At 32.3% G+C, this 19,850-nt stretch overlaps 4 protein-coding genes across 4 annotated transcripts; 2 read left to right on the forward strand and 2 right to left on the reverse strand.

The window, feature by feature from the left end:
- Positions 1-427: 427 nt before the first annotated feature.
- Positions 428-2,750, forward strand: LOC125222864 (uncharacterized). Its single transcript, XM_048125710.2, has 6 exons — positions 428-798; positions 884-989; positions 1,304-1,515; positions 1,607-1,634; positions 1,801-1,909; positions 2,473-2,750. The coding sequence occupies exons 1-6, from the start codon at positions 535-537 to the stop codon at positions 2,552-2,554; spliced, it is 801 nt and encodes a 266-aa protein (XP_047981667.2). The 5' UTR covers positions 428-534; the 3' UTR covers positions 2,555-2,750.
- Positions 2,751-2,857: 107 nt separating this feature from the next.
- Positions 2,858-5,773, reverse strand: LOC125222863 (WAT1-related protein At1g44800-like). The gene is made up of 7 exons (XM_048125709.2): positions 5,506-5,773; positions 5,355-5,417; positions 4,698-4,814; positions 3,866-4,103; positions 3,615-3,773; positions 3,280-3,431; positions 2,858-3,195 (listed from the first exon to the last, which is right to left on the reverse strand). Exons 1-7 carry the CDS (start codon positions 5,715-5,717, stop codon positions 3,006-3,008), a joined length of 1,131 nt encoding a protein of 376 aa, XP_047981666.2. The 5' UTR covers positions 5,718-5,773; the 3' UTR covers positions 2,858-3,005.
- A 6,193-nt stretch (positions 5,774-11,966) lies between these two features.
- On the forward strand, positions 11,967-13,791 carry LOC125219091 (Thioredoxin superfamily protein). Its single transcript, XM_048120958.2, has 3 exons — positions 11,967-12,258; positions 12,499-12,588; positions 13,611-13,791. Exons 1-3 carry the CDS (start codon positions 12,001-12,003, stop codon positions 13,686-13,688), a joined length of 426 nt encoding a protein of 141 aa, XP_047976915.2. The 5' UTR covers positions 11,967-12,000; the 3' UTR covers positions 13,689-13,791.
- Positions 13,792-13,818: 27 nt separating this feature from the next.
- Positions 13,819-15,569, reverse strand: LOC125219089 (transmembrane emp24 domain-containing protein p24delta4-like). The gene is made up of 4 exons (XM_048120957.2): positions 15,233-15,569; positions 14,319-14,531; positions 14,171-14,247; positions 13,819-14,075 (listed from the first exon to the last, which is right to left on the reverse strand). The coding sequence occupies exons 1-4, from the start codon at positions 15,443-15,445 to the stop codon at positions 13,931-13,933; spliced, it is 648 nt and encodes a 215-aa protein (XP_047976914.2). The 5' UTR covers positions 15,446-15,569; the 3' UTR covers positions 13,819-13,930.
- Between the last annotated feature and the right edge of the window lie 4,281 nt (positions 15,570-19,850).

A 19,850-nucleotide genomic window follows, 5' to 3' on the forward strand; every position in this document is an offset into this window, starting at 1 on the left:
TAGGACTCCCTCTCTCAAACTTTACTAATTTAATTTATCTTTACTTTTTCTTTATAAAGTCAAAATAATTTCTTAAAATCTAGGCAAAAATAAAATGACTTTATAAATAGTGAATGGGAATGAGTACTATTATTTATTCATAAAGAAATGATGTGGTTTATTTGAAAAATAGTATATTTAGACAATCAAATATGTAATGGCAAAATCTATAAACAAATTCAAATGATATAGTGTGAACAATTGAAGAATTAACCCCATAGTATCAGTACTCAATTGAAAAATTAACCGAACTGCCAATCACTTGTTAATAAGAAATAATAGCAAAAGGCCAAAAACATATGGGAGGGGTAATACAGGATTACCTCATAGTATCAGTACTCAATTGCAATAATCCAACTCTAAAGTAGCCATCAAACATTTATCATTACCATTTTTCATAGCCAATTATACGAATTCCGTAACGCAATCACCTTCAAATTTGGGAAAATTCCAATCCTCAGAAACCCTAATTTAGAAAATCAGGAGATAGAAGACATGGTTGGCCACGTTTCAATGGAAATGGCGAAGACGGTGATTGAGGTAGCTGACGTGGCGTGGACCGCCGTCGAGAGCTGCCACCACCACCGCCACCACGACGCTCCGAAGCAATCGCCGCCAGAATCCAAAGAAGGAGCTGATTTGGATATCGAATGCACACGAGCGGAAAACGAACGCCTTCGTCTATTGCTCGAGAAAAATCTCAATCTTCTACAGGAGATATCGAGTTCACCTACTTTGATGCATAATTGCCCCTCCGATGTATGTAATCAATATTCCTTCATTTACATATTTTGAATTGGGGGAAATCAGTGATGAGTTTGTGTGAAATTTTAATGAATTGCAGCTCAATGATCGGATTTTGGGTGCTGTTAAGTCAGAGAGCTTCTTAAATGAGCTTGATTTGCTCCGTCAAAACTCAACTTGCACATTTCCTTTCGATGAGCCATCAGGTTTTGCCTATTTTCTTTGTAAATTAGGGAATTATGTTTAACTTGAGGTGCTGGAGCAAGTTCGATTCCTAGCAATATATTAATGGAATGCATGCTAAATAGTTCTCCTAGTGTTTTTGGTTCAACATGATAGTATGTTTTTTATTCTCTCTCTGCAACTGTTGAAAATTTGTGATTCGTTTAGATATCAGTGGCATGTATGATATATCTGTGCAAAATCTGTAGTGATATGAAGTGGAGATACTAGTCTTGCTCTCGAAGAGTATACGTGTTTAAATTGATGCGTCTTGTTTCCCTTTTTGAAATGTAATCAGGCGCGGATTTGGGGAAAGCTGAAGTATTGATAAAAATGGATCACGATGAGCCAAGCTGGTGGGTGTGGGTCTCCGATGATATGGTCCATAAAAACACTGAAGAGAAGAGTGGAATCGACAATGAAAATTATGTAATTGTAACTGAGGAGCATGTGGTGGATGGAATTGCTACCTTTTTGGCTAGATGCATATTGGCGAATCCAAAATCTGTGGTTTGTTAACCCAACATTGTTCCACTTTTCCTTTTATGACACTACATATGGATTAGCCTCACAATTAATGCTCTTGTTTTTGGCAATGCAGAATTTGACTCCTTCAGAGCTACAGAAAGGTAGGATCATTTTCCAGATTCTGAGAGCAATTTGATGCTTACGCACAATCACACACACAATAGTATTGTTGACCTGAAGGCTACTATAGTATCCTCGCCACCCTACCCATCAGGCGAGCATGTGCCATATTTGGTGCCTATCTCATATGTATTTTATATCTTGCAGCCATGATGAAAGCGCTGAAAGGCATGAATAAATTCGAGAAAATGCTAGACATTTGGCACGCAGGGATGTTATTTTACACCCTAGCCATGTGGGGTCTTACACTAGCGAGGTAAGCTCCATAATTCTAAGACCAGCATGGTGTAATTTTACTTGCACTAATGTCTAGCTCAGAGTTTGATCCTTTGATTAGTCCAGGCTTTTCTAACTCCCACACAGCTTTGATTTGGCTAGTCTCGTTGTATATGAATGCTAGTCATACCAAAGCATGTGATTTTAATTGACGAGGATAGTATTTCATCGTGATAATTTTCAATAATGATTCTCCATTAGGTTAGCAAACAACAGTGTAGATGTGTATGTTCATTCATTTTATGGATGTGATTTAGTTGATCTTTTCCCACATTTCATTTGATTAATTGAAAGAGATTCTTATTTTTAGATGCAAGTTGTCACTGCAAACTTACATTGAAGAAGTATTACTATCGATCTTCTTTCATAGCAACCTCTGTGGTTTTTCATTCTATCATACTTAGAAGGAACCAAACTGGCCGTTTAAGTAATTTGAAACGTAAAAATGCGATTTCTTTCTCTCCTGGCTCGTGATCTTATTCACCTTTTCTTGAGTTGTACAGAGAGTAAGTCGATCTTATCAATTGCAATTTCATTGTGCAGTTTATACCAAGGTCGTGCTATTCTGAGACTCGCTGCACTTGGGGTTCACCACTCGAGCAAAGCAGCTCTGAAGATCCTGTAAGAATTGGACGTATGGCGATTGTAATGACTTTACTTTCTTCAAATGTGTACATGTGTAAAAAATGGTTGCAAGAATTGGATTGCTCTTGTAGTCTTGTGTATGTTCCTATTATTTGTTCTCTTCATGTTTAACTTCTGTAAATATCTACTTGCTGTCATATTATCAAATGTACATACAGTGTGCACAAATTGCATGATTATGCTGTCTGAAAATGAGTTTTTTTTTTCATTAACAATTACTATCATTGTTCATATTATGAGAGATTAATTGCTGCAAGAAAATGACAAAATAGGTAAACATAGATTAAGGACAAAACTTGGTTTATTGACACAAAACCAAATTACATTAAGCAAAAGCAGCATGAAAAACACCATACTGAACAATTGAAATCAAGTCAACCACATCTTCCACATGAGTGATTGAACATTAATTGAACACAAATCTCTCTTCATCAAGGCTCTTCATGAAGGGAATTAATCTTCGTTTTGAGAGTAGTTCCATTCATGTTATTGTCAGAAGCACCCATGTCTATGACCACCGGTAATTGTTGCGATTTAATGTCCTTCGCAGCAGAGTCCTCCTTCGTTTTGCCCCACACCACGCAGTACAGCCCACTAACTATGATCACTGCTCCGATCACACTGTCAATATTCAAAGTCGATGTTAGTGTTGGACAAGCGATAACTGTTCAACGTGGATAGATAGACAGACAGATAGATAGATACCTTCCGAGATGGAGCGTCTCGGCGAGAATGATGGCTGACAAGAAAGCAGTGATGATCATGCTTAGGGGGCTAAATGATGTCACAAACACTGGACCTTTTGCCTTATTCACCACACTTTGCAAGTAATATGCTATTCCTGAGCATACAAGTCCCTGCAAATTCAATCATATATATTCATGTCAATTAATTAGCAAAAGTCTCATTTTTTAAGCCCGAATAAAATTAGCAAAAGTATTGTTCGGAAAAAATAGGTAAGAAAATAAAGAAAATGAAAAACATGATTATTGATCGTGGACAAACGTATTACTCCTACTATAAAATAGAGATGGACTGACCGAATATGTAGCAGCGAGCAGCCGAGCGTCAAAACCAATAGCCCAGGCGCTCGGCCTCCGCTCCATTATCGCTGCCACGATGCCACCTTCCACCGTCCCCATCAGACAAATCAACGTCGTCAACGACAGCTCGGCCGGGTACTCCTTCAACGTATTATTCTGTCCAAATATACCAAAATTTAATGAAATCAAATTATATTTAAAACTATTTTTTTTAAAAAAAATATTAAAATGACGAATATATATATTACTTGTAAGATGAAGAAGGCGGCCCAGCCGACGATGCAGCCGAGCAGCATGATCGTGCCGGTGACCCAGTGCTGATCGGCGGCAGTGCTGGCGGCCTCATGGTGGCCGCCGTGAGAGAAGAACAAGATGTTGATGGCGGGGCCTTTGTACAGTGTCATCAGCATTGCTCCGATCACCGTCACCGTCGTTCCGATCACTTTTGCTAAGCTGTGGACTTTTTTCAGATTCACCTTTTCCAACCTGTCACATATTTTAATTTTATTTATTCCAATTATAAGTATTGTTTTCTGAAAGAAATGGTTTAAACTTAATTTGATAGACTAATTTTTGTGAAGGGATATTATAAATATGTTACTATATCGCAAGGTGGTTCATTTCAGAACTTTTCTTAAAATTAGAACACATAATTATATCAATTCTAAAATACATCAATATCAGATGATATTGACTCAATATTGTTTGTTGATTTATTAATATCATTCAATACAAAAGAATTGATATTATTTTCAACATTTAAAGTTTTCATTTTAAAAAATTTAATCATTTTTCGTATGATGTCAAATCTTGCCTAACTTCTTTAAACAATACACCACGAGGATAATTAAGAGGTCTATCATAAAAAGAGTTTTGAACTTTTATATCATTCGCACGTGCAAAGCTTTTTTGTTTTAAAGAGATGATGATTTATGTTAGATTGCATTATTTATGTCGCAACGATTTACTTTGAGAGAGAGAGAGAGACGACACCTGAGCCATAACTTTATTTCTAGTTGCTTATTCTACCTGGAATAAATTAAAAAAATTAAAGGCGAATATATATTAAATTGAATATACCTGAAAACAACAGCCATAATGAAGGTGACGGCGGGGAGAATATTGACGGTCGCCGCCGCGAACGTTGCTGACGTGTACTGGATTCCGACGCCGTACAAGTTTTGGTCCAAAACTGGCCTATATTTATTTTTTAATTGTCAGAAATTAATCCATCTATAAATGCAACATTAACACGAGCAATTTCGTAGATTGCATTTCTACACATTCAAGAAAAAAGAAAATAATCTCATTTTACGTAGCATGAAGTAAAACTAATGATATTATAAGAAGGAAATAAGAAATTAAAAGTTAATTATGTAGTTATAAGAAATTTGATGTTAATCCTAAAACACAATATAAATAGATAAATCAATAGACATATGCACACAATTTGTAGCGAAATAATTTAATTTTAATATTCTTATTGGGTGTTGGAAATATTCTTATTTATGCACGCACTTGTATATTATATCAAATCCTAGAGTTATAGTTCAATATTTTTTCAATTCTTTTTATTTCATGTATGGTATCACGTGCGATAAATAACATATTTACCGATTTTTAGTATAAATTGAGCAAAAAAATGTAGACAGACGGAGAGAGAAGGATTAGTGTAACAATTAACTTATAAAGAAAACAATAAGTGATATGATTTATTAGTGTGTTTAAGGACATTACTCCAAGAAACCAAGCAGCATTATCTTGAAGAATATTGATTTCGTCATCTTGGGCCTTATTTTCCTGCAGATAAGTAATATAATCACGCTCAAAATCGATATATAATTAATTCCAAATAAATAATTAATTCAAACATAATCCAAAATCTTACTTCTCAAAATAGTATGCAAAAGGAGCAAAAAACAAGGTTGCAACTGCGTGACGATAAACAACGAAAACCCAATGACTAAAACCTCTCTTGAAAGAGAGCAAGAGAACAATATGCATTCCTGCATACCCAAATTGAAGAGAAATCATAGCCAAATATGGCTTCATTTTGTTGAAAGTTTCACCAAGAACACACCCCATTTTTTGCTCAGCCATTTAATTAACTCTTTAGACTCTTGTTCTCACTCTAGAAAGAACTCATGCATTGATGCACAAAAATGGGAGGCTCCCTTTTTATACACACAAAAAGATAGGATAAAAGGGAGGAAGCTTTGCATTATTTGAATATGTGTACACCACCTTTGCATGGTGGCACTCACTTTCCTTTTCTTTCTTTTTTAAAATTATTATTCACCTTTTAGATTCTTATCACGTAGTATTGAGTAGAAGTGCATTTAAGCCCGTTACGATACGATACCCTGTCATCAGTGACAGATACAGGAAACGAAACTCGTGGGTTGTAAAATGAAATCACACACCAAAAATGACATTTGGTTGGTGATAGTACAAAGTAATACTCCATCCATCCGCCATTAGAAGTCTCATTTATTGGCGGCACGAGTTTTAAGAAATGTTAATAAAAGTGAGTGGAAAAAAGTTAGTAGAATATGAATATGAATCCCACTTGTATATAATTTAAATGAAATGTGAGTGGAATGAGTTAGTGAAATGTGAGACCCTATTAACATTTATAGTAAAAATGAACTGAGATTCTTAATCGCGGACGGACTAAAATGGAAAAATGGGACTCCTTTTCGCGGACGGAGGAAGTAGAGATTTCTCATAAAATCTAAGTTCTTAATAATAAAATTTATTATCAAAATCATAAATTTGCTTCAAAACAGTTTTTCTAACTATTAGTCTATTACATAACCCTAACAAGTAAACCAAATTACGTGAAATTAAAATTAAATCAGGAAAATGGTAAAATGACGTTTTGTTTCCGCCTCCCACATGATCTCTGATTGCCAAAAATAGGGTGTCGATCTAAATTCATCAGCTCGTTTCACAAGTTTCGAGTGAATTTCAAGTAATTATGTGACTATGGATTTTCCAGTCTCGAGCGAATTTTAAGTCATCTACGATCTTTCCTATGTATCACTATGTCATTAGGTTACTATCGACATCTATATTATTTTATTATAGACGTATCAATTTTATAACAGAAATAACTCAGACGCTCAAGTCAGCACAATTACAATCAAGAAGGCCTAATTAGGTGCTCTATTAATGATGAAAAATTGACCAACACCCATACAACCTGCAACTACTAGAAATGAATTAACATTTGAAAGTGATTATGAAGGAATAATATCTTGATGGAAATGTTTTACTAGTTCTATTTGAAATTGACAAATACCAACAAGTTACCAACTGTTATACTAGTTCTATTTGTTAGACAGATTCTTATATAAGTTTCATTTCTAGAATATCTTTTAACTCAATATTTGATAAATCAAAGTCATTGATAATCAATAATAATAAATATTGTATGAAATTTTTGTACCATAAAATGATGTTAGGGTTTGGGTAGTGGATGGAAATGTTTAACTGACGATATGGTTTCCTTTTGTGGATGACGAGTGGACACTTTTCTTGAAAATGGCTTATTAAATTATTACTTATCTTTTTCGATTTTTTCCATCATAATTCTTTCTTAATTATACATGATCAGTGGACTCTAGTATCAATGTATCATCAATTTTTTAAACTTCTAACAAAAATTATATATATGTATAGAAATTAGTAATAAATTTCTAGTACTACTAATTAGTGAATTAAGATTAATATATAGCTCGTTTATGTGGAAAGGGAGAGTAATGGATATACTATCATAGTTTCTATCACATCTTTTAGATGTATTCGGATAAGTGTGTCAATGGTACACCCAATAAAGCAATAACCAATTTCAATATATATTACTCCATATGGATAGTGATGATATAAATGTTCCCATATATATTTTCGATAATTTCTGATTTTTCCTACAATTATTTCACTATCTGAATATATTCATTTTAGTTTCGTCTGTCCACAACTAATACATGTCATGTCACATTTTTTCATAAATATTTTAATAATTTTTTTTCCTCTCGTATTCTACCAATTTCGCATTAGTACTATTATAGTGGACGGAAGGGTATATACTATAGTAGTACTATTAGATATCGTTTTCTGCAAAAATATTGTGAAGAAGTACGTGGTCGATACATTTTGAATAATTGATAATAAAAAGATGCGAAATAAATATTAATAAATGTGTGAACAAAGTTGCAGGATAGGGAATGGAAAATAAAAAAATAAAAATTATGTCAATTTTCATGAGATGGAATACAAGTTGAGTTTTTCAATGTATCGATCGATAGGGAATTATCCTCTTTAAGCCTTACGTTGCGTGAGGAAACCTACTTGAATTATTTGGGAATACTTTTTATCATATAATATATACAAATATACACAAACATAAATATTATGGTCCACTGAAATACCAGTATTAATCACTATTAGATCATGTTGATTACTTAGACATATTTTATTTCGTCACAAATCAATATTTCGTGTTGGAAAGAATTGAAAGATACCAATGAGATAGTAGGTCATCTTGTGACATTTGGTAGAAAACGAAATTAATTGAGGACAATTTTTAAATATGCTGAAACATTCAAATCTTTCGCAAACTATTTAAAAAATCTGATTATATGTCTTCAATTTCGACTATTTATTATTCAAATTATGCGAATTTATATCGTCTTTTTTATGTATCGATATTCTTCATATAATTAACTGTTGAGAATAAATAAAATGCATTTTCTTTTGCACATACGTGTACGTACTCTAATTAAAGATTCTTTAATACATAATGTGGAAAAGAATATACATGGGACCAATGAAAGCTAGCTTGATTAATTAGCTACAAATAGTTAGCACATTTAAATATTGAGATATTGTTGATAAAATTTTAATTGGAGTTCATGTAGCAGTAATAAACTATTAGTAGCTCTTTATTTTACCTTTATTAGATGTCCCATTTACACGTAATATTTAGAAGAAAAAAAATGTGGCAGAACAAGAAAAAAAGGGGAAAGTTCTTTTTATAAGAATGAAATAAAATTGGAAATAGTAGGCTACAAAAGTTGGGAGACAAAGGCAAATGAAAGAAAACTTTGGTGCTTTCTTGGTAAGATTCCAATATTGTTGAATTGTGTGGAAAGCACAAATTGAAAGCCTTTGATATCGGCACTGATCATATCCGTAGCTATTATTGATACAATCATATAATTAAAGATATTAGATAGAATATTCAATATATTATGATTATGGTTTGTTGTTTAGTCATTTTGTCTTTGGATCTTGCATGTTGTGTGAATTTGCTATGTGTTTTGTGTGATTCGTTTGAATGAGTGTGTATTCTCATTTAATTATATTGACAAAAATATACTCCGTATTTTTTTTTGTCTCACGTTACTTGAGTCAATTTATTTTTACATTTATTTTTTAAAAAATACTAATAAATAGTTAAAGTGGAAAAAGAGAGAGTAAAGTAAGAGAGAGAATACGAACGAGAAGACTTTTTCACACATTATTCTCTCTCTTACTTACTCTATCTCCATTGTATCTATTTATTATCATTTTCTCAAAATAAGTGTGGAAAATAATTGACTCAAGTAACGTGAGACAGATGGAGTATTTATATATAATGAAAGATACTTTTGTTTGACTTATATTTGAAATTTTAGAAAACTATAGTAACCTAACATACATTTTGAATAAGTTTAGACTATTCACATGCAATAATTGACGAATCATATATAAGTGCGATAAAGTAGAATACAACAAAATCGTTTCGAAAGTCTCTTTAGAGAGAGTTTTGGTTAGTTAGGGAATTAACCTCTTTTAATTCGTTTCAGTTATTGTGATATACTGATATTTTCTATAAAGAGACGTAGGTCAAAAAATTCATTAGATTAGCATATTCTTTTAATGTGATTAAAAGCTAAGTACAAAAGGTAGAGAAATATAAATATTTAACAAAAGTTTTTACCATTTATATAAAATACTATATTTAAACCAAGACCTCTTTTATTTTTGGGTAGACTATGCTTAGTATATATGTAGTCTGCATTTTAGGTTGTTCAATATTTATATGTTCCACATTTTATTATCTAGGTAGATGGAACCTTGTAATTGTGTCGATCTACGTTATTAGTATTTGATCTTTAATGTTGTGATGAATTCACTACTCTCTCTTTGATGCACTAGGCTTGATGGCGGATAATGCAGTGCTGCTCGTTAGCTTTTATTATATAGTTCCGTACTAGTTTTAAAAAAAACTTGTTTATTTGGGATTTTTGTTGTTGTTTATACTTCACTGCTAGTTGGTCATTTTTTAGCTTTGTATTATATCGAAATAAAGGAAGTTGTACTTTGTGAATTAGTTAGCTAGAGAGAATAAAATGGAAAGAACAATAAAATAGATAAGTAAAAAGATAATACAGTAAAATGAATTATTAAAGTTAATTTTTGTCAAATGAGAAAAAATATACTACTCATTTACACTGAGACATTCGAAAAACAATACATCTATTTTGTTGTGGCATAGACGGAGTATCCATATATATCGACAAACATATTGTGCTGACAATCCACTGATTTTTGTCTCAATTATAGACACTACTGGAGATTTCCTTTAGCATTTCGAGATCAAAAAGCCTCTAGATTCAATTGATTAAAATTCAAAGATTTATCTATTTTTGTCGTCAAAATTTACACAATTTATGTCTTATGTCTCACATTTTTTTTTCAATAGTATCCACTGTTCTATTGCAATTCTGTATTATATATTGCACACAATTAATTTTTAGTGTACAAATTTCAGATTCAATGTAATGTTCATAAATGAAACAACATCAAATGTGACATGTATAATAAATTTCACCAACAAAGCATAATCTCAAAGATAAAATATAGTAGTAGTATATATTTTAAGTTTGAGTGTATAATAAATAAGAGAAGTTAATAAAAAAGCCCATAATTAAATTGATGAGGCGAATCGTTAGTGTGTAATTTATAAAGATGGTATTAAATATTACAATATAACTTGAAAAGCATTTGGTCAAACCATTATCACAACAAGATAAGATCACCAACCCTACTTGTTTAGTGGTTTATAATTGACCAACATGTTTGTTCTATGTGTAAAACACTCATAAGCCATTCATATAATTTAATGCTTCAACAAAATAATATCTCAAAAGTATGCTTTTTATCAAGATCCATAATTTAATTGGTAGTACTATTTTTAAAATTATATGTCCTTGGTGTATAGTGATTCTTAAGAGATAAGTTAAATGACTACCAAAGTATGTAGCTATAATTTTTTGTATGAAGTGGGAAGAATAAAATCAATTTATTTTATAGAAATTACGCAACACAAACACATTTACATGCGGTCTCTACCGTGCACGCATAGTGAGTTCATGCATTTTTCAAATTTAGGTGCGGGAGGCGGCAGTGGAGACGTCGACTAGTAGCGGACGCAGGATTTTAATGTTGAGGGGTCCAATTATATAGTAACTAATCATGGTATTTTTTTTATAGTGGTGCGGTCAAAAATTTCGACATTATTAAGATGTGATGAAGATATATAAGTAATGAGATAAAATAATTAAATGAGATGGAAACTAAAAATGAATAGAAGAGAGTGTGTGCATCGTGTCTTTGGATATACAAACACACACGTACATTTGAAGTTTCTTGAAAAATTAAATAACTTGGGCCATATGATGATATTTCTACTAACGGGAAGTTCTATATATTAAGGAACATAATTAGTGAAATTTTGACCTATTAATAATATCTCTAGCATTCTAAAATGGAAAAAGTAGGCAAATTAGGCGAGAAAGTGGAGTATTTTTTTATTTTTATATTTTTCTTATACATTTGAAGTTATTTGAAGAGATATAATGATAAAATAAAAATAGACATTATAAAATACAAGCCATATATTTGTATAACATTATATGACGATAAATCTATAATTTTACAAATAATTTTAATATTAAATAATAAACAATAGTTTTTTATCGAAATATCTAATTAACATAGCAACAAACTAAAATATATAAACTCTTTCGATAATTATCTCTTTTTACTTTCATTTCCAACATTAGATTAACACATCAAAGTTATCGTAAGATTACTAGATGCATTAGAAAATTTATTTGAAAAAATAAATAAATCAAAAATCCGATTCAACCGTCATCGATCGATTAATAAAAATTTAAAATAAAAAATACTACTACCACAGAAGAAAAAGGAACACGATTTCTACAAATTAAAGCTAAAAGCGCATTTGCACTCTAGTTTTCAATTTTTCATCTCACGAGAAATAAAAGGAGACTAAAATCTTTTCGAGCGAGAAAGAGATATTGAAACAACAATGGCGGTCAGGATAGCAATCGGAACAGCCACAAAACCTCAATTCATTCATCATTTCCGATCATCCATCAGTTCCACCGCCGGAAATTATAGATTAGCGGCGTTCAAAGCCTCAGCTTCCTTTTCCTCTTCGCCGGAACCGAAAAAACTGATACTTTACTCAAAGCCCGGATGCTGTTTGTGCGATGGCCTCAAAGAAAAACTCGACGCCGCATTCTCTCTCTCCAGCCCCAATTCAATCGGAGACATCGATTTGCAGGTCCAATTTGAATTTCCACGTTTTTCCCCCCTGTAAATTCACTTCTTAATTGATTCCAAGTGAGGTTCAAAATGCGGATTTTGTGTGTTTGTTGGCTTTGTCTTGTTTGGAAGAAATAGAAATTGTGTATTATTCTGAAAGTAGTGAGATTTGTAACTGTTAGCTTGAGTTTTGATTATTAGAAAACTTGATTTTGGAGCTCAAATCCTTGTGAGAGTAATGTGACTTGAGCTTGTGCAGGTGAGGGATATTACGACTAATCCGGATTGGGAGAGGCTTTACCAATACGAGATACCGGTGTTGGCTAGAGTCCGGGAAGATGGCGTGGAGGTTAGTTTTTTCTTATTGCTTACATTGATATTGAATCTTGTTTGAATTTGTTGTAAGTATTCAAATGGCTCTTAAGCATCGATTGTTATTTGTTTCGTAGCATAGTTTGCCGAATTGAGCTGTTAAATCCTTGGATATATCAATATGCAAGAGTAGAATAAACGGGATGTAGGTGGAGTGAAACAGTGGAATGGAGATGATATATGTGTCTATTCTAGTACTGGCTTTGGCCCTTGCAAATGGAATGAAACAGCAGTCGAGTAATGCTACCGCGTTATTGTTTCTCACCTTGGTTTGCTTGAGTTGAACATTGTGGTAATACTGGTAGATGGAGATGAAATTATTAGGGCATACTGTATAACTTTTGGAATATACGAAGTTTAGAATCTCTGCTGACTCTATTGATATGGTTGTCCTATGTGTAGAATGTTCTCACAGAGAGAGGGGAATGCGTTAGTCTAAAGCGTTACGGTCTGTCTAGTGGAGATCATATTCACTTTGGTACCGTTGTAGGTAGAGTTGAAGGATAGAGGGACATTACTTTAACTTTGTTGAAACAAAAAAATGCCCTTTTCTTCTTTTCTTGAGGTAACTTTGTTGTAGCTAGAGAGAGAGAGACGTGGAATGCACTTCGTTGTACTAGCTAAAGTGTTGTGTCTGTCCGGTGGAGAGTATGCATCTTTGTCGAAATAAAAAAAAATGCGCTTTCTTCTTTTCTTGAGGTAATTCAGTGTAGCTACAGAGACAGAGAGACGTGAGCTTCCTTGCACTAGCTAAGGCGTTATGTCTGTCTGTTGGAGATAAACTTGAAGGAGCGAGAGACATTACTTTAGGCTTTGTTGAAACAATTTTTTTGGCCAAAGTTTATTACTTTCTTGAAGCAACTTCGTGTGGATGCTGTTAAAATAGCTAATTTCTGTCACTTCATAAATTCGATGCATCGTCTTACTTCAGTAACGTGTTTCATGCTCACAATTTACCCTTGCGTTTCTTGATCAAACTGACCATGTTCTCTGTTACAGGAGACACTTCCTAGATTATCTCCCCGTCTTGGAGTCGAGCTCGTTCAGAAGAAGATAGCAGCTGCATTTGATCAATGAACGGGATACCCTACTGTGGTCTAGTCTCTCAAATGGTGTAAGAGCTACAAATGTGTAACCTTCATACATTTACTATGCTTAAGATGACGTGGTGTTTTTTTCAGTTAAAATCAGATTAATTGATTCTGAATTTCACAGAATTAAATTTCTGAAATAATTGAAACAAATGTATCAAATGTCACATAAAACTCTTGCCCTTTTCTTCACTAAACTCTTTCCTAAATCATTGGATTTGTGTTTGTCTAAATGAGTTTTTTCTTGCGGAAGTATCGCCTCAAATACAACAACTGGAGAGCTGAAACAACGATGCAGAGACCGAGAGACGCCTGGCTGTACCGTGCCACACGAGCGTTTGTTTGAACACTCGCATACCTAATCCCCAAATCCCTGCACGAGCATGAACATCAAAATCTAAGCATTCCATTGCGTCCCTTCTCTAGCGAAGAAAACGAAGAGCATATGTGATGGATGAATCATCTTACTTGCTCATCAAACGATTCATGTTGTCTTTGATGGCCTGCACATAATCCTGAAGCTTTTTCATCTCAAGATCCAAACCCTACACGAACACGATCATCGTTAGTTTCATTAAATAATCCTCTCACCATTGATAAGTAATGTGTTATGTACCTCAATTTTTTCCTTCTTTACAACAGAGTCCCAATCCTTAGTAGCAACTCCAGTTTTCCAGTCTAAGCCGACCGTGACTGTGTTACCATTGTGATCGTCGTTGTCGACTGTGAGGCATGCTGCGTAGGTCCCTGGCTCGCTGGCCGTGAAGGCGAACCGGCCGTGCCCCGACTTCTCTTTCTTATACAGGTTTGATCCGTGTGGGGATGACACCTAACCATGAACACCAACTCTTCATCATACAAACTAGTATTTGTTGAAGATCACAAGGTCTTTTCTCCAACTTTGTCTAACTAATATTCTACCAAATTCTCTTTTATTAAGTCAAGATTCATCACTAACATGACTATCTTTGAAAGTTCAATCCAAATTATTGAACCTATAACTATGATAATATCCCAATAAATGGATAAAAAGAATAACTATGGGTCAAAACATGAAATTTTCAATAAGTAAGGATTAGTAAAATTTTCTAGAACAAAATTCCTTATGCGTTATACATCAAACTTCCTATATAAACAAAAAGCATCGGGATAATTACAATATTCATACAAATTTGCATAAACTATACATATAGCTTCATTCGCGTTTCTTTGTAATATATTTTGCCATGTGTTTAAATGTCGTGAACCTAAAAATTGAAACATGAATGGCAACATCCAAACATGAATGGCGGAATGTAGTACTACAATGAAGCTCTAATAAACTTTTCGTATCATTTATACAAACTTCAAACTTTTTATACCAAAATAAAACAATATTGAAATATTTTGTATGAAAAATATAATAACCCCAAATAAAGATTTATTCATTTTTCAAATTTGATATGCAAATGATTCAAGAACGTATCCTAATTCTCATAAAATCTAACAAAAAAGTCATAAATTTAATTAGAAATTGAAAGAAAGAGAGACCTTGATGGTGAGGGTTGGATGTGTAGTGTAATTATGATCGCCGTCACCGTAGAATGAATGGTAATCGCCCAAAACGACGACGTTTGTCTGCAATTCCTCGTAAACGCACTTCCACCCCGAACTCGGCATGTTCAGCCACACGCCACGCGCCGCCGGAAGCAACGCCGCCACTGCTAACATCAACGCCCAAAAACACCGCGCCTCCATCATCATCGGAAATGCACCTTTTTCTGCGCCGGAAATTTTGTTTTTTGTGGGAATTGAAGAGGGTTTATGAAGAGGTGACGGGAATTAAATTGTAACGGAGGCGCGTGTGGTTGTGAGAGTGGGATTGGGCGGGGGAGTGACGGCGCCACGCAGTTGTGTTTTCCTCTCAGCCAATTAGAAATGCCGAGGTATGGACAGGTGTACGGTTTCGGACCATGATACGGTCACTGTCACGCGCTTGACTTTTAAGTGTACGATTTTAATTTCATTAAAATAAATTAAATAGCAAAAACACCTTGACGGAAAAATTGAATATAATTCAGACGTTATGTTTCGTTAATCGATCTCTAGCTTTCATAGGAGTTGGTTACTTTTTTCCCCCTTTTTTGCCTCCTCGCTAAATTTATTAATTTACATATAAGCAAATCTAATAATGAAACTATTCAATTTTTCCAGACAAAAAAATCCAAATAATTTCTAATAGTTTTATGAATAAGTTGTTGCATGCCGTTAATTATAATTTGTGCCTTAATTCAAGAAAATTTATGTATAAGTAATTGAAATACCATATCATATTTTTTTTTATCTAAATTCTTAAATTAATCTCTCAATATTTTGGAGATATTTCAGATATATTTAATGTAAAATATTTGTGTATTTTCAGCATTCATTTGATTGATATAATACTATTAACTTATGCCATGTGGCATACCTTACGTGAGTATCATCTCGTAAATGTATGTTTAGCCTTGTTTGTTCTGTTTTATGCATTTAGTTTAATTTAATGCATCAAACATTATTACTGACATTTTTTATTTGTATATTTTTTATAAAAGTCAAAGCTTAATTTGTCATTTTATCAATGACTTCAATTAAATTAATAAAATGATAAATCAAGCTTTGTTATAATGAAAATAAAAAAATAAAAAATACCAATAATAATTTTTAATGTATTTGAACCAAGTAATTAAATGTTTAAAACTAAACAAACAATGACAAACATACATTAAAAGAGCTTGGTGCTTAGAAATAGTGCTTATATAAGATGGAGTATCTAGCTAGTGTACCATTTACATCGAAAACGAGCAAATCCTCTATTTATTAGACGGACAATCTTATATTCACCAATTTATCAATATTTGAGATCTATTTCAACAGTGAATTTACGTTGTAACAAGAAGACTGTATAGTTGTACTCCAATTCTTTTAGTAGTATTATTACTCCTATTAAATAATGTATCTTCAACCAAACTCTTATAATCGATGTGACATTAAAACACGAGTCAGTCCATAAGATATTTCTCTACCACCCAATATGTTATCACGAAGGTAAATGGGGAACCATTATTAACTCTCCTAAAAAAAGGAAAAATAACACATGCACTCACATAACTCTTTCAATTTTCTCTCTAAAATTCCTCACTCATGTTGACATGGATTTTTCCATTTAGATCTTTGTTTTTTGTCCATAGGTGTTTCAGATCTGTAGATGGGCTATTAATTTGCAGGAAATCAATTGTTTGGTGATACAAAAATTGATTCTGGTTTTTTGTCTGTGTGGCATCAAGACATTAAAATTTAGAGATGGGATTCTGACACTGTGTCTACAAAATGACATGACAAAGTGCATACATGTACATTTCTATGTTTCACTTTGCATATAAATCATTGTGCATTTGTAATTGTCTGCCTCAGTAGTAGTAATATTTTTTCTCTATAGTTTATGAGATTTAGTCCCAACCAAAAGCTCATCATCAAGATATCATGTCTCCACAATCCTATTATGTGCAATAATACTAAAATTAAAATGTAGCTCTTGACAAATACCACAAATTACAACATTTTCAGATATGTTAAACCCTATTAATATCTGGAATTGCCACTTTCACAACCAGGTTGGGGGCTTCAGCACCCCCAACTATTTTGATTTCGTCTTCTCACGATATATGTTAGTTTATCCATATATTTATGGAGAGAGATAGAGAGAAGCTTCTTGGTAATTTCTTGGTAACATGTTGCCTCTTGAGAGTCTAACAAACATCAAGATTCAGTGCTTCTGTACTGCACTTTGGCCATCCATTTTCCCCTTTTAAAATACTCCTTAATTCTACCGTCTATAAAAAATAATCTTATTTGTGAGTAACATGTATATACCGTGTACACAATAAGTATATATTGAAAAAAAATGGATAAAATATAGAAAAATGATAATTGGATTTTCACAAATAAAAATGAGATTAAGTTAGCATACTACTTTTAGAAAATATTATAAGATTATCTTTTATGGATAAAAAATACTACTAAATCAATTTCTACAATATAATAAAATATGAAGAGCAATAAGTGTGAAACACAAACATTTAATAGCCAACAACACCAATATCTGTAAGTTGAGCCCATTTGACCTTTAACAAAACTCCGTCTAAAGGTTAGCTGGCTTGCATTATTAATTTTTCTGAAAAAGAATTAATATTAGTGCCTCGTTATAAATAAAAATATACATGTACTGGATCAAGTACGGAAGGCAACAACTTCCCACACTTCCATACATTTCAGTGAATATTGTTTAAATATTTGCTGGATCAATTGCCAAGAAATTTAGGTAATTTGCAATTTTAAATTCCTATAACTTCGTGTGCATATGATTCAAGAGATAGAAACACATCTCAATTGATAAGACATTTTTTTAAAAGATAGGAGCTTCAATTCACTAATTTTGTTAGTTCATGAATAAAAGTCTTATTTCACTTTTAGTATATATGCCATTAACTTATTAGAATTATATTTCAATATAAAACTCAATATAAAAAGAGACATATATTCTACTAAATTAAAAATCACATTTCTTATAACTTGTACTCCTTGAATTGCAAGAGTTAGAGGACTCGATCCTAATACCAAACAAAGGAGTAATATTTTGGATATATTCCAAATGCATTAGCCATACCTAAAATAAACAACACAATTTAATAGAATAATTATTGTATGTAAAAATAAAAATATAAGTTCTCCATTCATCATCTATTTGTAACAATCTATTTGCCACATCAATTTATAGTAATTTTTTACTTAAAAAAGAGGTGAGCTCCTTATTTTCTACTCATAACACATCCAACAAATTAAATTAATCAAATTATTATAACTCGTGTGAGTCGGCATATAATAAGAAAATTGTGGAGAGAGGGAGAGAGAGAATATATACAATAATTACAATAAAATTTAAATCTATCAAGTGAAAATTCCTAGTAGTTTCCAAGAAGCTAGCCCTTTAGCATGTGAGTGGCTTTATACAATAATAATGCTGTCAGCCACCTGAAAACATACCAAACAGCAACTCAAAATAAATTAAAATTTCAATTAACGTGACTAATTGGGGTTTTATTTGATTTAGTGATGATTAATGTATGATTCCCTCACTTAATAATAGCTTGTGTTCCCATTTGTGTCTACTAGGAAGCAAAGATGTACGGATCGACCCGACACTTTCCTCCTTAAACATGTTCTTAACTTGACAATATAATTATGATCATCAAATTCATTTAAATATTAAGTATATAGTATTATAATATATTAAGTACATATCTTTTGTTGGTTGAGAAACAAATCAAATTATTAGCATATGCATTGAGTTTGAGAGTGATCTCATTTTTAAAGTAATTAATGCTATTTACATTTCAATATTCATTATTCAGAGTCATATTTCAAATAAGATTCAACTAGAGATTTAAATCCAAATGAATAATATTATCCGTCCCAGAGTAATCGTAACACTTGGAGATGACACATCGATGTTATTAAGTGTGTTAAATATATAAAAATATATAAAGAAGTACTGTAAGTAATAATGAAGATACATAAAAGGTTGAATGTGTTTATAATATATAGTTTATTTTTTAATATAGAGTAATGTGCATTTTTGTGAGAAAAAAAGAGGAAAGTGTCACATTTACTCTTAAGAAGAATGAATTTTATATGAAATATAATGATATATCAAAATTTAAAGAAAAATATTTAAATCATGTTATAAAGCTAGGATTGACGAATTTAATATGAATAAAAAAAGTTTGGCCCTTCGTAAAGTGTTTTAATTACAAGTAGGGTAGGATCTTACTTTCAACAAAGCTCATATATTGAAAGTTAAAGAGTAGAATGTATTTATTTTCTTTTATACAAAAACGTCAAATCACTCAATGATCTCCATCTAATTTCATTTAATTTGATTATTAGTTTGGAATAATTTAGAATTGTTGACTGAAATAGTTATGGCAACTTAATTGTTTGAAAGAAAATCATGTAACACGTTATTTGTAAAACCAATCCTATTTATAGGGCACTAAGTTGTCTTTACATTTATACTATGGAGTAAATATTTATAGTTGAGGTTGTTTAACAGTTTAAGGATGTGTTTTTA

This window comes from Salvia hispanica, chromosome 1 (assembly GCF_029641045.1).
Source record: "Salvia hispanica isolate PSC_SH4W2 chromosome 1, Shi_PSC_v1, whole genome shotgun sequence".
Lineage (NCBI taxonomy): Eukaryota > Viridiplantae > Streptophyta > Magnoliopsida > Lamiales > Lamiaceae > Salvia > Salvia hispanica.

Excerpts from the sequence above, each read along its gene's own strand:
- LOC125222864 (XM_048125710.2), top strand. The coding sequence starts at position 535 with ATGGTTGGCCACGTTTCAATGGAAATGGCGAAGACGGTGATTGAGGTA. Across the intron at positions 990-1,303 it reads TCCTTTCGATGAGCCATCAG|GCGCGGATTTGGGGAAAGCT; the intron begins GTTTTGCCTATT and ends AAATGTAATCAG. Across the intron at positions 1,516-1,606 it reads TGGCGAATCCAAAATCTGTG|AATTTGACTCCTTCAGAGCT; the intron begins GTTTGTTAACCC and ends TTGGCAATGCAG.
- LOC125222863 (XM_048125709.2), bottom strand. The coding sequence starts at position 5,717 with ATGGCTGAGCAAAAAATGGGGTGTGTTCTTGGTGAAACTTTCAACAAA. Across the intron at positions 5,418-5,505 it reads TTTGCATACTATTTTGAGAA|GAAAATAAGGCCCAAGATGA; the intron begins GTAAGATTTTGG and ends ACTTATCTGCAG. Across the intron at positions 4,104-4,697 it reads ATTATGGCTGTTGTTTTCAG|GTTGGAAAAGGTGAATCTGA; the intron begins GTATATTCAATT and ends AATATGTGACAG.
- LOC125219091 (XM_048120958.2), top strand. The coding sequence starts at position 12,001 with ATGGCGGTCAGGATAGCAATCGGAACAGCCACAAAACCTCAATTCATT. Across the intron at positions 12,259-12,498 it reads TCGGAGACATCGATTTGCAG|GTGAGGGATATTACGACTAA; the intron begins GTCCAATTTGAA and ends GAGCTTGTGCAG. Across the intron at positions 12,589-13,610 it reads TCCGGGAAGATGGCGTGGAG|GAGACACTTCCTAGATTATC; the intron begins GTTAGTTTTTTC and ends TCTCTGTTACAG.
- LOC125219089 (XM_048120957.2), bottom strand. The coding sequence starts at position 15,445 with ATGATGATGGAGGCGCGGTGTTTTTGGGCGTTGATGTTAGCAGTGGCG. Across the intron at positions 14,532-15,232 it reads ATCCAACCCTCACCATCAAG|GTGTCATCCCCACACGGATC; the intron begins GTCTCTCTTTCT and ends GTTCATGGTTAG. Across the intron at positions 14,076-14,170 it reads ATGAATCGTTTGATGAGCAA|GGATTTGGGGATTAGGTATG; the intron begins GTAAGATGATTC and ends ATGCTCGTGCAG.